The sequence below is a fragment of the Athalia rosae genome, chromosome 1 (genome assembly GCF_917208135.1).
Source record: "Athalia rosae chromosome 1, iyAthRosa1.1, whole genome shotgun sequence".
Classification (NCBI taxonomy): Eukaryota; Metazoa; Arthropoda; class Insecta; order Hymenoptera; family Athaliidae; genus Athalia; species Athalia rosae.
The window spans coordinates 31,543,527-31,559,847 of NC_064026.1; the positions used below are offsets into that span (position 1 = coordinate 31,543,527).

Below are 16,321 nucleotides of genomic sequence, written 5' to 3' on the forward strand. Positions count from 1 at the left end.
AAAGTACTTTGTAAATAATTTGCATCAGTCTGATATTCTAATTGTCATGTTGGCCGAATCCAGAGCCACAGTAGGCGAATGAATTATCGAAAGGATGTTCATCTCATTTATTACACATCTTCTTTCGGGAAGTATATAATACATTTATTACCTTAACATAGAATACAACGTGACAGTGTCTGTATAACGTATAGAGAAAGTGAGATGAATTTTCATTAATTTTTTTTTTTTTTTTTTTTGCGGAAGAGTATAGTTAGGATCAGAGTGTTAGGGACGTAAATCAAGAGATCACCGTCAACACAGACGTATGGAATTACAGTATCGACTATTTAGTCTCGGTGGGTGAAAGAATTTAGCCGGTTGCTCAAACTGTCGAACAACAGCTCATTTCGTCCTAGAGTCACTATTGCATTTCATCGTAGTACTTGGCCATCGCTTCATATAAATATGATGGTTCGCGCTGTCCACCCTGTCCAAATTGTCTTAATTCCTCTTGCTCTTCCTGCTGATTCTGTATCTCCCTTTGCAATTGATGCCTCAGAGGATTTTCAATTTGATGGAGTTGATCCAGTTGCTGTTGCCGGAGAGCAAGGAGAGTAGATTGTGCTGGAGGTATTCGAACCAGTTCCCACGGGTTCTCAGTGATCGAAAGACTCGGTGTGCGCTTACCATACCTTAACATTTAGAAAAAAAAATAACTTTAATCTATCATCACCATTCCGTTACATACGAATCACTCAAAATTTGAACTCACCTAGCCTTTCCACTTAAAGAATAGTAGTCCTTTACGTGGTCGAGGTATCGTCGCAACTCATCAGCACTGGTAAAAACTTTAGGTCTGGTGGGTCGAGCCATAGGATCGGGTTCGCCGAAGACGAGAATTGGACTAAATGTCACCATCATGATCAGGCACGCGAGCATGCTCAAGATTACCGGCATCTTCTGTTCAGTCATGTCGATCTATTTCGGAAAACAACAGGCCAACTGGTTTGTTAACTGATTCACAAAACATGGGATTCATGCAATTATGCATTGAATATTATTAGTTATATTTTTTCGCTATTTTTTTCCATATCGACTATTTGGCAACATCCGTTAACGAGGAGAAAAGCGCTTATTCTGTAACCCTTCCGCATTTACTCCTGATTACTTCTTCATTTTAACCCAACCCATGGACTCGTTCTCAACGGATTCCGCTTGGCCGGTTAATGAGGTTACGAAATTGTAGCTGCTTTTATGATGATGCAAATAGGGTGATCTACACTGCGAAAATTTAATGTTTCTAAGCTATTTAACATTCACACACTGCTTGATGAAGCAGTTTTGTTATACTACGATATTTCTCACATTGTGGTCCGGGCTGGCAGTGATCTCGTCAATGACTCGGATTCTCGTCGTATAGGTATAAAGTAAAATACCAAATATCTATCTACGATGGAAAATCACAGTCACAATCATATTTCGTTCAAACTAATACGACAGTGGTATTATTTTTTCTCGAAAAAATTTCAACAACTTTGTTTCTCGATGGAATTAGCCCACCTCAATGGGAGTACAAATCGATTACATTCCCTGTGTAATAAAATTTCACTCCAAGGTGTACCCATATTTGTGCACCAAACCATATAAATATTTATTAAGGCGTGTAAATCGCTGGTTGGCATTTTCAATAAGCCAAGGGACGGTTAGTGTTTCTGTATGATAAATTCTGTGAGTCGGTTAAATCTCATAGAGAAAAGCCAACCGGCTGTGCTCTACGATATCGCTTATCTCGGAGAATAGCCATTAGATTATATGCTTTGAAAATTTTCGGTGACAAATCCGTGCGAGGTATTCGAAAATGGAAATATTCCTAGCACTGCAAACGTGACGGTTGCAGCGCAGGTCATCCATTGCGTTACGCTTCGCAGTAACCTTGACCGATACCCCTGAAGAAGGTTTCATTTAACCTTATAGTTACGGACCAGTGATCACACCGATAAGACAGTTTATACGGACAGTTTGTGATGGATTGGTTTCTTTGTGCATAGGAAGACGTGGGATGACGTTGCTGTTGGATCATAGTAACCAGGCGTATTTGACCTGACGTCGCGCGGTTTAGAGCCACAGCTGAATGGACCGATTTTGAGGGGGCGTCGATAGGTCATTGGCTTTTTCAACGAAAGGTGTAAAATTATACGTAGATAGCATATCGGCTTAACCTGTAACACACGTAATGGACCTTTTTGAAATTGAACGGTTGACTAGTCGAGCGATCGATCGATGTATTTAAGTGTTGTCATTTTATTTTTCCCTCCTCTTAAGTAGGTTTTGCGATAACAGTTAAAGTAGACATTTAATATCTAGATCCATCTATCCACTTTTAACGGAGCGATAAAAATTTCGTAAGCGCTTCCTGGTTTTACTATAATTTGGATAATAGCGATCGCTGACAACATTCATCGAGGATATGCAGAGTCAGGGGTAAGGAATGATCGGCTATCGGTCAAGTTTAACGAAAAACTGATATTATTGTTAATTTCATGAACGTGTGAGGGTCATGGAGAGATTAAAAATTATCAAAAAATTGAGTTTCTCACTATCATACCTTACGACCGGAGGCCAATGAACCGGACGCCTTGATCTACGATTACGTTAAAATATGAACATTTTGTATCCACATCACCTTAATGGCGAGACCAAGTAGCGGACGAATCGAAACAACGCGTGATCTGTACGTGAATATATCAATTATACAGGTGGATATATTAATTAGTCATCTTTTTTCAATACATAAATTCAAACAGCCCATGTGTACGCTTGGAGACGAAACTTCCTTGAAACCAGCGTTTACCCTTTGGCAAAGCAGAACAACGAAGACCCATTGAACACAGTGAAACGAATCTACCGATCAATTCATTATAGTTACGCGTGTTTAGTTGTTACGATTAGCCATCCTAATGAGGTGTTGGGCTTACGGAAGCTTAGAGAACGGGGTTTGTGAATTAATCGGTATATCAAGTTCAGCATCTCATCGTATTCTCAGGGAGCATTGAGGATCGTTGCGGCATTACTCATACCTTCGTCGTAGTTGGCAGTACAATGTGTACAAAACCGAGCAGACAAGTTCTGCGGGAGAAAATTTCAAACTCCTCGAATAAACCTTCTGTAATACGTCGGTCGGTCTCGGATGTAAAAGGGCATTAAATGAAAATCTCCTTCATTGTCTCGTCGACATTGTCTATGCAAAGTAACTCTGGGAGGTAAGATGCTATCATCATCATCTATCATTTATTATGCAATTCAACTCTATCAGGTTCATTTCAGACCTGGCTCAAGTTTCACGTTCGATTCTGGTTCCACGACTCTCTTCGAAAAACACTTACCGTATGGTAAATGTCCATGAGGCTTTTATACGAGTACTCGATTTAATCGAGCGAATGGATTATCATCGATCGATATGAATTGATTCGGTTTTCTCGTGACGTGTTCGAGTTTATCTATTTTGTTTATTACCTCACATTAGGTAACATACGAAGATCGTATGCTCTGGTATTTCGAACAAGTGTAACTGATGATAACAGACATGAATTTTACTATTCATAAAATTTTGTTGAATTTTTTCATTCTACCTTCGTTCCGGTACTCGACATTCACGGTTCATATCATTCTGACAATTGAAAAAATTGAAGTTGACAATTTTTCGGCTTTTCAATGATTAAAAAATTATTGTTTCCGTTCTCCTCTAAACACTCGAACACTTGTCGACGCAAAAATTATGCTGATGGCGTATAAACGGTCCCATTTGCTTTACTATGATATCAATAATCCATCTCCTAATCCTTGATCGCATACTATCGTACGTGTGAGATTAAAACTTTAATTGGATTTATCTCGCTGGATGATGATAATTTCGAGATATGAGTACGTGCCTATGTATTGACGCATTTATCTTTGTGCAAAGGTTGTTTGAGATAAAATGATGGTGTGAATTCGATCAACTTCAACACTAACAAATGGCCGATCGTCATCATCACCTTGTCCGGAACTTATGTATACCAGGGAATTCTATTTGATAACTGATTAACAAACAGAAAAACTATTAATGGACTGATCGCTGATTGCACACTGCGATTTGAAATTATTTGTCACGTCCCACTATCGGCGTCGTTAATATTATATAATTTAAAGTTCCTGTTAGAAAAAAAAAATTTTCACTCATACCGAGGGTGGCGGCGATCGCATTTCTTCTTATTAGCTAAACGAGACGCAGTTGATTAAGCTAATGAGAATCACGGCTTAAAATTATTAATTTAGGGACGTAAGGGTTAATTTTTGTAACTGAGAATTATTTTTCTAATCGTAAAGAAGTCTAGTACAAATTTTTAAATTAGTTCAACTTGGGACTAGAGCCTTATGGCAAACACGTGCGCACCGTGAACAGTTTTTTTCATAATAAATTCGAAAAGGGTCCAGGAAAAGTAAACTTTTTTTATTCCTTATTGTAATTTTAATTTTGGAAAAAGCTACGTTTTTCTGAGTAGAAATAACCGAATAAAATTTGGCATATTGTGCATTCTAAATATCTTATCAATCTTATCGATTCAAAATATAGATAAGGTTTATGGTATGCATTGAGATTAATTTTGGAAAATCTCGCAGGAAAATTTTTTAGACTCGACTCTTTCAAATTCCATTTCTACGTCAATAACGGGCAGTATGAAATGTTACTATACTATACTTTAATATCGGGTAGTGTAGGAAGATTGTAGGTGCAGTTTCAAAGTAGCGCGAATTCATCATTATGTGATCAAATATCAATTAGAGAACGGACGTTGGAGGTGTAAAAAGTTCGCTCATCAAAGTCAGAGCTCTTCTGCTTTATTTGAGCATGAAATCGCACCCACTGTGCCGACGTCAGTAATAGAAAATTGTAATACACATGCAACAGTTATTCGGGCTCTCCATCGATAGTACGATACAGGGGTAGCGAGCTGATTATTTTGCTGGAAACAATAGAAGAACCGAATGCCTAAACGAACCCCTTTCCGAAAATGAAGCACACTGGTGTAGAATCGTGCTGCCGATAAATTAGAGCCCTTCGCGCATCTTCAACTTTTTCATTTATGTATTTCGCAAGTCTTTTGTAAAACTTGATCTCCCGTTACGTCGATAATATACGAAAACTTTGTATGAGACTATTTATACGCAACAAACGACTATGAGTCGTGAATAATCACCAATCAAAAGTTTTAATCTTATCTAACTTCTCATTTGAAGGTCCATAATTTGTTTCTTTGACATTGTTTCCTCATTCTGTGGGGATCACATTATCAAACGTCATCCAAATGAGGAAACAACTTTATTTTTTGGTTCAAAGTATTGGAAAAAAATTATATCGGATTGCTGCATGTAAAAACTGATACCTGGTAACACGATTTTTCTCATTTTCATTGAACTGTATTATTCCGCAGGCCTGGATAAAAATTAAAAAAATTCAATCAAATTATATGGAAGAAAATTTTGCACAAATCGTCGCTTCAGTTTCCCTCCAGTTTTAGTAATCGGAGGTGATATCTTCGATCTGTTCAGCGCAACATTAGAGATCTCCGTAGGCCTGAGGCGCGGTAGAATGGAGTTGAAATACGTACGAGGCGTGTGTATAAAGCGAATAGTTGAAGCAGTTCGAACCGCAATCGGGAACAGTTATCGGAAGATTTTTTTGGGGCATACCTTCCCGTATCTTAATCTGTAATCTGTAGCGCAATCACGGGGAAGAAACTCTTGGGGGAAAATTAAGTTTTGTGACATTAACTTTCGATACCGCAAAGATCCAGCACCTCTGATATGCGCTTTCACGAACGCACTTCTGTTAATCGCTGGTTTTCATGTCTAAATAGATTAAAACTGCGTAGAGAAAAGCTCCAAACATCGACATCCCCATCGTTCAAAGTTCATATGACCATCTGTAGCTTGCATGGTCAGATCCTATAGGTTGTATAAGTTGCTGTCTTGGACGTAACTGAACTTTATGCAGATGAATAAATTATCAAAACGTACGTTTGGTTCGCTACGAAATCAGGTCACGTTTAATTCGAACCAAGTTTACCATCTCGAAGTTTGAATATCTTCTATACACAGGGTGACCCAAAAAGGTTACTCTCGGGAAAGGTTTTCCTTCAGCTTCCACATGATGAGATGAGATGACATCGATTTCAGCTACTATATGAATCGTTAAATTGTGCGATTGACGATGAGCCATCGTTGCATCCGATTTTACGTCCATTAAATTTATTACCAATCGATTAAAATATTAGATTCTCGAAGTAAGGTATTAACTTTTTGCATAGCTCACGCGATGAGATACATGGTCGTCTATCTTTGATCGAGAAGTCAAGTGTCCGAGAAATGGAATACAGATAAAACCTCCAATTTCATTTTAATCTCGAATCTACATCAGGCGCGAGACATTTTGCTAGAAATTTTCACCCTGCAATGTATAATTTTAGCACGCTAATGATATTAGGTGTATACAATTTGGTAAAGTTCGGCGAAGTCTTCATTTAGTGAGAAAACAAGAGAAGAATTTTATCGGAATTTATTTTCTCTGATAAAATGACCGAATGACAAAAATTACATCCCAGTTTCCTGTTACACCACGCAGCGAGCGTATACCATTTACAACTGGCAATATACGTAGGAATGCCGCCGATTCGTATTTCGCTAATTCTTTTAACATGCCACCTGACAAGCGGGCTTTGACAGTTTTGAATATTTAAGCCAATTATTCGTCGCCCGACGTTGAACTTGGCTTCAAATTTTCCCGCTTACTTTTTACCCAAAGAACAATACGATATCCACGAAATATAGAAACAAACGTGGAACGATTAAATATTCCGACAGAGAATGGAAATACTGAGAAAGAAAAAGCAAAAAAAAGCGAAACAGAAAACTAACCGTTACAAAAAACATCAGAGATCACATCGCAGCTGTAGCATTTTCGAGTAATATTTCGTGTCACAACTAAATTTTAGAGACTCTTCTCAGTCTCCTCGGAGTTGTTTTTTTTTTTTTCAGTGGAATACATGTGAACGAAAATTTCGTTACCCCAGAACCTTCATATTGTTGGTGAGAAGATTGATCCCGTTAACGGGTTCTGGAGATTCTGTTCCTCCTACTGTCATATTCTGTTCAATAATTATATCCGCCTATACCGAGTCGAAATTACATTCGTTGTCATTCGCGATATTGTGTATCCAGCGTAGAAGTTCTTTCGCTGAACTTTTACCTTAAACTGATCACGATTCAGCGCCGTGATCTTCGTACGTGCCCACGGAGAAAGTAATTACTGCAGCACTTTTACGAGCAGCTAATACCGCTTCAGCCTTGTTTATCGCATATAGGTTGATACGGTGTACCGCGACACGTGCATATAATATCGGAATGAAATTCTACATTACGAATAAGTTGATCAATTGGATAGGGAAAATAGACGAGCTGTTAACCCGTTGTTACAAGGTTGCACCTGTAGATGAAGCGGAGGATGAAGCTGAAACTAGTTTAAGACGACGAGTAGTAAAGGTTCTAAAGGTTTTAAGATTACGTTCTAGCTGTCCGGTTATAAATTTGTCGTAAAAAAGAGGCTGCGTCGCGATTTCAGACGGAAAAGGCGAGCGGGTATACGAAAGTATTTTTTTGATTTTTTTCACTCTATAAACAAAAATTGTTGGAAAATTGCCGGTTGTAAAGAAACCTGGGAAATTTCGGTTTAGTGTGCTATTTCATTAGTTGCTGAAATGGAAAATTTCTATTTTATATCCAGATAGCGATGTAGAATAGAAATTGTGGGATCCCTAATTTCGTTTGTGGTGAACAACGGTTCAACGTGACGGCATTTTCAATCCAACGATGACTAAAATTCGAATTTCCTTTCAATTTTTGAAAATCCGCTTCGATCCGCACGTCGTATTTCTTCGTGGAATCAAAAAAAAAAAAAAAAAGAAGAACTTCGCAAGCTCTGGAACCCGCATAATTTTTATTACAGCAATTTTCGCGTCAGCCTGTTCGGATTTGTTAAACTCGACTATAGATGCGAAAATAACAATCGCTCTCTTTTCATGTGTTCAATCAATCATAGCGAAAATCAACAACTCTTATCGGAATGTGTGTACGCTGCTCTTGCTTTTTAGCTCACCGATATTCGTGGGGTGTTATCGTTGAGAGGAAATATCAGTAGTTTCTTATTGACCGACACTTGATCCACGCGCGTAAATTTTTGCGAAGCTTTTTCCTTCAATTTTTGGCTATCGTATTCGATAATTAGCTGTACACCGGAGTGGAAAATATGGATGCAAAGTTGCAGAACAGCGCTATTCCATTGTACACGCCGAATGTGACTCAGGTTGGTGTAGCTTTCAGGATCTAGCACAAAATATCTTATAATCTATATGAATATAATTAAAGTTGGAAGCATTGTTGAGCCGATAACTTTGCGAAGGTTACATATAACAAGTTGGCAAGATCGGTTCCGAAGCGGTCTTTGGTAATAAATAAAAACTGGCGAGCACAAAGTTTTGCTGCCGCATGAACACGTAATGCGAAAGTCATTTAGGAAATAAACATACAGCGGCGCGATATACGTGCGTCTTATGGTACCCGAAGAAATAACGAGGAACGTCGCTTTTATGTATTTATAGAAGGTCATATATAGTAAACGTATAGACGAGAGCAACAGGTAGCGATATCTACGTCGGAGTTGTTTTTTTTTTATTCAGAAATATGAACGTCGGAAGTACCTACCAACCCCTACACATTCGCGTACGGTTACGGAAGCTATTTCTTCAAAAATTTTAATTCCGATGTCGCGTTATAAAAGTATCGGTACAGGTACGAGGTTTAGATGTATACTACGAATGCCGAGGGACTCCGGAGACCCCGAGGGTATCGAAGGAACAGCTCAACGAAACGCAATCTGATTTATTATGTAAACGGAGTTAAGACTTTAATGCATGTGATTACCCCAGCTATCCGTATAGCTACGTATCCGAGAAGAAATTCAAACGATGGCTAGCTAGCTACTAGCTACCTACATATGTATCGTACACCACCTTTGACTTTTCATCTTTCCAATTTACCTTCCACTATTCCAAAATTCAGTAGCCTTGAGGCAACATGTGTACTGTAGTTGAATCACCGATCGCCAATAACTAGTCCCCGGACCCCGAAGGAATTAAACAAAGATATCGCCACACGTGGTCAGAGTCGAAGGATTTGTTTTCGCTTGAAATTATTAGGGACGAAAAAGCTCCTGAAATATTCAACTACGGTCCGGCTAATGCCCCATTCTAAGTTCGAGCACGTGATGTCGTATATTACTTGTTGAATTTTCTCCGTATTGTACATTTCATATGACGGGCATCGGTGTTGTGCGAATTGTATCGAGCCACATCATCGGGATTTGGAACGAGATGCAGTACGAGTAACAAGTTTGTTAAATTATTGGTACAGGTTGATTAGGGTGATAATGAATTTAAGTGATAATTGACTCTTTGGAATCGCGGGGTGGGAGATCAATGAAAAATTACTACGATGTACCGTCTGTCGTAAAAAGCAACGACATTCCATGCTATTGCATGGGCTGAAAAAATTAGCGTAAAGGCAATAAAAAGAGAATTATCTGAAGCGTACGTACAAAATCAAATCCCACTGGAAGCTAAAAAAAAAATACAAAAATGATTATTGTCATTTTCCACCAGGATAATTGCGATTTAATTTTCTTTCTCTTTTTGCAGGAATATGCAAAATGTTCGTTCAGTTTCCGATACGATACATGTGACAAAAAATTACAGCTCTTCTTTTTCATTGTTAACTGACTCATTTCGATTCTAATATGGACGAAACAAAAAAACGTGGCTATGTTTAAGACGATCGTATCAATTAGATTTTCAATCATCACTGTATGTTCACAGACTCGGATATCTCTATGTATTATAACAATGACGAGAGACCTCCGATCACTAAAATGCAAGAGAAACCGTTCATTTTCTATCGAATGTAAGACCATATCAACTTATTTCTTTTACCATCGTGGTAGCTCGTTGGATTTTTTTCTGAAATTTACAACCCTTTCGGAGTAGCGGCAAAAATTTTGTTTGGAAGGGGGCTTTTCCTTCATATACGGAAACAGTTGTACCAAATTTTCGAAAAGATCAAGCATTATATTAAAAAGATGAGCATAGTTTAAAGAAACCGATTTCTCACCATCGGTTACTCACCTTCAGCTTAGTTTTCAGGTTCACAGGGTTCACAGGTTCACGAAAGCTCCGAAGTTAGCGGTCTATAGTGTTCGTTGAGGGTTGACGCGCGACTCGAATCAAAAGACAGGTGAAATCGGTGAGGTTTAGTTTAATTTTATCGATAGTCCAATGTTAATAGCTAAGTTGAAAATCCGCTCGATTAGAATAACTCGATGTCGCAAGCTCTTCTGTTGCCGATCTCACGGTTGTAGGTGAGCTGGAGCCGGATTCTGGCGGGATCCCTCATATATACGCGTGCTCATTTACGCAACCCCTGGCTGCGCAGTCCAATCAGACGTTATCCATCCCTTGGAGCCAGCCAATAAAAATTTTTCTATGAACCAAACACACCTATGGACACAATATATACACGGGTCACGTGACCCCTTTCTTCTCTTGCTTTTTCTTTTCGTGGTACTCCCCCTATACTTTTTTTCATCTGCATTTTCTTTCTTAGGCATCCAAGTTCGAACTTCATAGCTGAGAACCACAAGGGTCCAACCCACGAAGAAGTGGGGATGGAACTATGAGACTGCATTCGTATCACTGAAAAAATTGTGCACAAAAAATATTTTGGCAATTATAAAAATTGGGCGATTAATAATAATTGAATCTTGCGAGAGTGAAAAGGGGATAACTTGAATTTGGGTTGCCTGATTCGACAAAATATTTCAAAAACTTTTTCGTTCTCTCCCGCTCATTATTTGAATACATCTGTGAAGTTGAAAAATTTTTTTGGAATCGAATTTTTATTTTTCAGACGACGTATCGGTGAATTTTTTTCTACCTATTAAGATTTTTTCGAAAGGACATTGCTGCAGGGATTTGAGAAAAATATTGATAATACCGTAACAATTTTTTTGTGAAATGTGAGGTTGGAAGAGAAGACTATTATTTCTGAAAAAATCGTTAACTTTTAGATTGTTTTTTTTTTTTTATCGAAATCTATTTTACCCGTTGTTTGAAATAGGGTTCGACTTTTTCGTCTGTCTTTTTGGCTTTCGTTCCCTCTTCAAGTACGCATACTAACGTGAAGTTGAATTTTTGGCCTGCGAGCTTTGAAGTATAATTAATCCGACGATTAGTCAAATTAACCGAGTTATATCGAGGAGTACATGTGTTCGGCGAATGAAATTCAGTAAAACCAATTTAACAGATAAATTTTGTGATATTTAGAATTGAGTTTACAGCCTACATACGCGCGTACAGCATAATGCGGAATTTACAGAAGAATCAGACTCCAATGGCGGCGCGTTGAACTGTTAAAATTGCTCGGTAGAAGGCGACGAGCGATTTAGTAAATTATAAATTTAGAGTTAGTCTTGAATGAGGTCTGTCGTATCGGATTATTAATTGCGCACGTCAAGTCCTATGCGAAGGCATCAAGCGGGCGGTCGGGAACTCGTTGAATCTCATTAATATGCAGTATATAAGCAAGTTGCGTGAAGCTTTACTCTCGCCCTTTCAATGGTATCCAAGCAACTTAATTTGACCATCGGTCCAATCCATACATACGGGGATATACCCCTGCGTTAATGCTGGCTTAGGTTACTCCAATAGCGATTTGAAAACAAGCTCTTTTGCCAAAAAGCTTTCCATCACTTTTTAACACGCGCGAAAAAGCTCAGCGAAAAGCTCAGGACTCTTCTTGTGCGCGCCGCGCCGCGCTGCTCTTTGACGATTCAAAACTTTACACGTGCAGTCCTGCGAGTCCTGCGACATCATCATGAGACACGCGAACATCCGCGGTCTCGAAGGAATAATTCGATGACGGAATACATTGTGACTCGGCACGTGAAAGTAATTCGCAGAATTCTCTCGATCGGAAATTAGTTTTACAAACAGAGAAAATTCCAATGTAAGCCAATGTAAGTGCAAAGTGCTGACAGACGTCTCATCGTACTTCTTTTCTCTCTCTCTCAGCTGTACCAGATAAAGTCGAAGAGCCAAGATATCTGAAATCATGCGTTGGAATCCCCGATGAAAATGTTCGTCGAAGAGGTTCCTCGGCCATACGCGTAGTCAAACTGCGTTGAGCAAGATTTTAAAGGGTGTGTTGCGCGGGCTACGGATCATGGATTATCGTCGCGCTTCTAAACTCTTAGGCCGGAGGTTGCCGCTTTGATGGTATTAATGCTTCCTCCTTGGCGTGGTTCGTGGGTTTGTCCCCGCTGGGTAGCGCGCCAGCATTTCGTCTAGTAATAAGAAGACACCCCACGGAGTAAACCCATCTCCCTACCGCGGGCCGACTATCGGCCGTCGACCACTAATACGGGGCCATATTTGATATTTTCAGCCCTGCAGAGATATTGCGGGACCCGGTGATTTGTGATTCTCGCCAAATTTTTAAACGATAACTCAGACGTACGACTTCGGAGAGCTTGTGCGCTTGATCATAAGATACGTGACAAGTTCTTCGATGACGTTCGAATCCGGAGTCTACTTTCACAGCATCCTCATCGGTCTCTACCATATCGCGACGAATGTTGTTTGACGAACGCAATAATTGTCGGAGTTCGATGGATTTGCATTCGGGACAGGGTGTATCGTCAAAAATCATCGTGACTTTGCGCCATAAAAAAACGTAGAGCAAGTACTGACTCACCTTCGAAAATTCTTATTTACACTATACCGTTGTAAAAATGATGACACATTTTTTATTCGGATGCTCACATTCAATAAAATTACGTTATTTTTTAAGGATGGCCGGAATCTTTTCAAGTAATAAAATATGGCAGTTTCATCATTTCAGTATATCCTATCCTCAACCATGTGACGTTCATGGACTATATAATCTATACGAATATATGATTAAAAATACGGCTGATTGCGATATATCGCCCAAATAATCTCAATATTTTGAGGAAAATTATTTGCAAACGATATCCTGGTGATCCTTGGCTTAGATGTGAATTATGATAAGATTATTCGATACACGGTCGGACTTACCATTTCGTTTTATGGCATTATGATATCAAGCGTCGTTATCTCGGGTAATTTATGACGATTGCGCGCAGTGAAGAACGTCACACGTCATCTAGATTTTTTTGGTATTTTTTTAATAATTTATTTTTTCATCTGACTCAGGATTCACCGAGCACACGCACATGTAGCCTTTATCACCGACAAGTATACGGAGAGGGAGATATACCCGATAAAAAATACAAAATAAAAAATGATAAATAAAAAATAAAATGGAATAATAAAAAATTGGCATTACACGTCGTGTAGGCTACGGAAAATTATCGACATTCCGTTCATAGATTGGAAGCATTTTTTTATCGAACTTATCTCCCCGCATCACGAAAGAAATGTGTACGCGGATATCACGTGTGAGTACATTTATGCATTCAGCGCAGAAGCAGCCGTATGAAAAAAGGGAGAAGGCGGAGTGATTCAACGAAATACTTTACCGCCATAATTGCTTGGCCTTGCTTACCAATGACTAGAAAATTTTTTCGTTCCATCGTTCAGCTTTTGATCCTGCCTTTGGAGTTTAGCCTGTGATTACAGAGGGTGGGTACGTGGAATTTTATATAATTCTGTGTCCGGTGATTCAATTATAGAATTTATTGCAACAGCCTCGAGCTTAGCGCAAAGTTGGTTGATTGGTTGACCCTCTCGTTGCTCCTCCGAGGTGGGTTGGCGACGGGGTGACCAGGCCAGAGCATATGTCGGACGCCATTATCTGTGTTGTCTGTCGTGTAGGCAGGCAAGTTCACTTCGTTTGCGAAGCACTCGACATCCGGCGCGGGTTACAGGGCGAGAGGGAGGAGTTTTTAATTGAGAACTAATCGGTCGTCAAACACGAGTAAACGGTTAACCCTCGATTAATTTATTATTATATTTTTTATCGATCATACAGTACGCGACGTTCGCGTTGTTAGGGCTGAGTGGATACGTTTAAAGATACTTAAACGTACGACCACGCGCGGGTTTCACATACATTGAAATCGCGCCACGCGGCACATTTCGAAAAGAATGACCTTGAAATGAGCTGCGAGGAGTCCATTTCCCTCATCGTGCCAATGGCACCGGAGTGGTGATTTTTTTTCAACATTTTTTCAGCTTTGCAACCCCTTTGAACGTTCGCAAATAGATATATAAATTTCGGTTGAAAAAAAATTCGTCACCCGATGCAAAAGGTTTTCGGGCGATCGTCGAAGTAATTTTACATTCTTGTTCATGCGTGTCCTTTCTGCAAACATGATTAGGGACGATTCGATTGGCCAACTTATTGTTGGATGAAATTTATTCAAAATTTTGGAGAAAAATCCTAAAATGTTATTCTTGACTACGATCGAAAAAAAATTTCATTCTGGAAAGAACGAACAAAGCCTTTTAGTCAGACTACTTATATTTTATCTACTTTCCATTTGATTTTTCATTTCATTCGATCTTTGATGACTAATTATTGAAGTCTCCGATATTTCATACATTAGGTCGACTTCGTACGAAACCCTGGATATCATTATGTGTCGACATAAATATTTTTTTTAATAATAAATTATCCAAAAGATGATCGCACGTTATATCATACCTGTCCTAATATACATTATATGTAAACCTCTTCCTTTTCAGAATCTGCAATGAAAGTTCTGAGTGTACGAATATCGAGTTGATTCATCTATTAGCTGTCGTCTACGTATGTACCTAAAGCTTTGAGAATCCCATGACCAACGAGGGAATTCCTCAATATTATCTTATGCAGTTTGTATTTCCAAAAGCAAACTTTCTCTCTTGAATCCGCTCTCGTCGGTTATAGACCCGGAGCATTTTGTCATTCGATGAACTTTCGCAAATATAATGACTGTAAAATTGAATCATCGAATGTAAACCGCATTTCCGGACCCGGGGGTATCCGAATAATCGAATTACCAAGCGAAACCTCAGCATTATCGGCTTTCAGGTGGTCGATTGCTGCGTTCTCCAAGCTTGCCACAGGAAAGCCGGTAACGAACCTCGTCCGCGAGGAAGGTACCTGCTGACCTCTGAAAAGACTTACCTGCGGCAGGTGCGATATTGAGCTAAGACATAACCTTTCGCTGCTTTATCAAGGTCCACCTTTTACCCACGGCGGTTTATGTCCGATAACATTTCTTCGTATATTTTCGTTCGTTCCTGAAATTATCGAGTCAAGAAGATATTTGGGTTGGAATCTTCAACGAATGTTGATTTTTTTTCTCTCCATATCATCAACCGACTTTTGAAAATTCTTTTTTCCCTTTCTTATTTGTCTACCTGAAGGAAAAAAAGTTCTAGCCAATATTCTGTAGAATATTTGTATCTGGGGGGCGTAGCAGAATCGGGTGGACATAAATATCTGATGCTCCCTTTGAATTTTTCCCCAGTATATTGTACAGATGAGAAGGTTCGGTTATGCACTGTAGCGGACGTGCAAGAATTGTGGGATGAATTCGGCGATCGCTGCAGGTATATCTTTTACTAGCAGGTTTATTAACTTTTCCCACGTGACCCGCGTGAGAAACTTATTTTCATACCTGCTTTTTGAGTGAGCCGAAATGAAATCGCGCGGATCGATTCTGGTCATTTGGTTCTATCGGGTATCGGAAACCAGAATGATTGGAACGAACGGCAACGACTACCCAACTGAAACGGCTTATGAAAAAAAATATCTCGAACGATTAGAAGGGTAGTTTTTCGTTTCTAGAATATTTATCAAGATTTTTCAGCCATCCAAGCGATTTTATTCAAGTCGCTAATTGTTTTCACAGACGTCGACTGTTTCTGAGGGAAGATTTTTCCCAGCCCATGAAATTCTGTTATCTCAGCAAAAGAATCATTTCAATGGAAGTTTTCAAGTCCCCCGCGGAACATCCGCTGGGAAACGGACGCTGTATACTCCGAAATAAAAAGTGAGTTGAAAATGAAAACCACGTCGAATTCGGGGCAAGAGCATAGTCAAGTTCATTCATCTCGAAGAGATCTTTCTCGTCACTTTTCCCCAGTTTTACGGGTCTCGACTGATATTTGGAAGAACCTGGTACAAGGGGACGTGGGATTCTGAAAACGGGCGAATATCACGT

At 39.3% G+C, this 16,321-nt stretch overlaps 1 protein-coding gene across 2 annotated transcripts; it reads right to left on the reverse strand.

The window, feature by feature from the left end:
* Positions 1 to 92: 92 nt before the first annotated feature.
* Positions 93 to 10,505, reverse strand: LOC105691637. Of its 2 annotated transcripts, XM_048660042.1 has the most exons (4): positions 10,254 to 10,505; positions 9,671 to 9,691; positions 755 to 960; positions 93 to 674 (listed from the first exon to the last, which is right to left on the reverse strand). In XM_048660042.1, the coding sequence occupies exons 3-4, from the start codon at positions 952 to 954 to the stop codon at positions 404 to 406; spliced, it is 471 nt and encodes a 156-aa protein (XP_048515999.1). In that variant the 5' UTR covers positions 955 to 960; positions 9,671 to 9,691; positions 10,254 to 10,505; the 3' UTR covers positions 93 to 403. The 2 variants fall into 2 exon arrangements, with proteins under 2 accessions (XP_048515999.1, XP_012265693.2); XM_012410270.3 differs by lacking the exon at positions 9,671 to 9,691.
* Positions 10,506 to 16,321: the final 5,816 nt, after the last annotated feature.

Bases quoted from the DNA above. Each gene is read 5' to 3' on its own strand.
- LOC105691637 (XM_012410270.3), bottom strand. From the start codon at position 954: ATGACTGAACAGAAGATGCCGGTAATCTTGAGCATGCTCGCGTGCCTG. The intron at 675-754 runs GTGAGTTCAAAT...CTAAATGTTAAG, and splicing joins TCTTTAAGTGGAAAGGCTAG to GTATGGTAAGCGCACACCGA.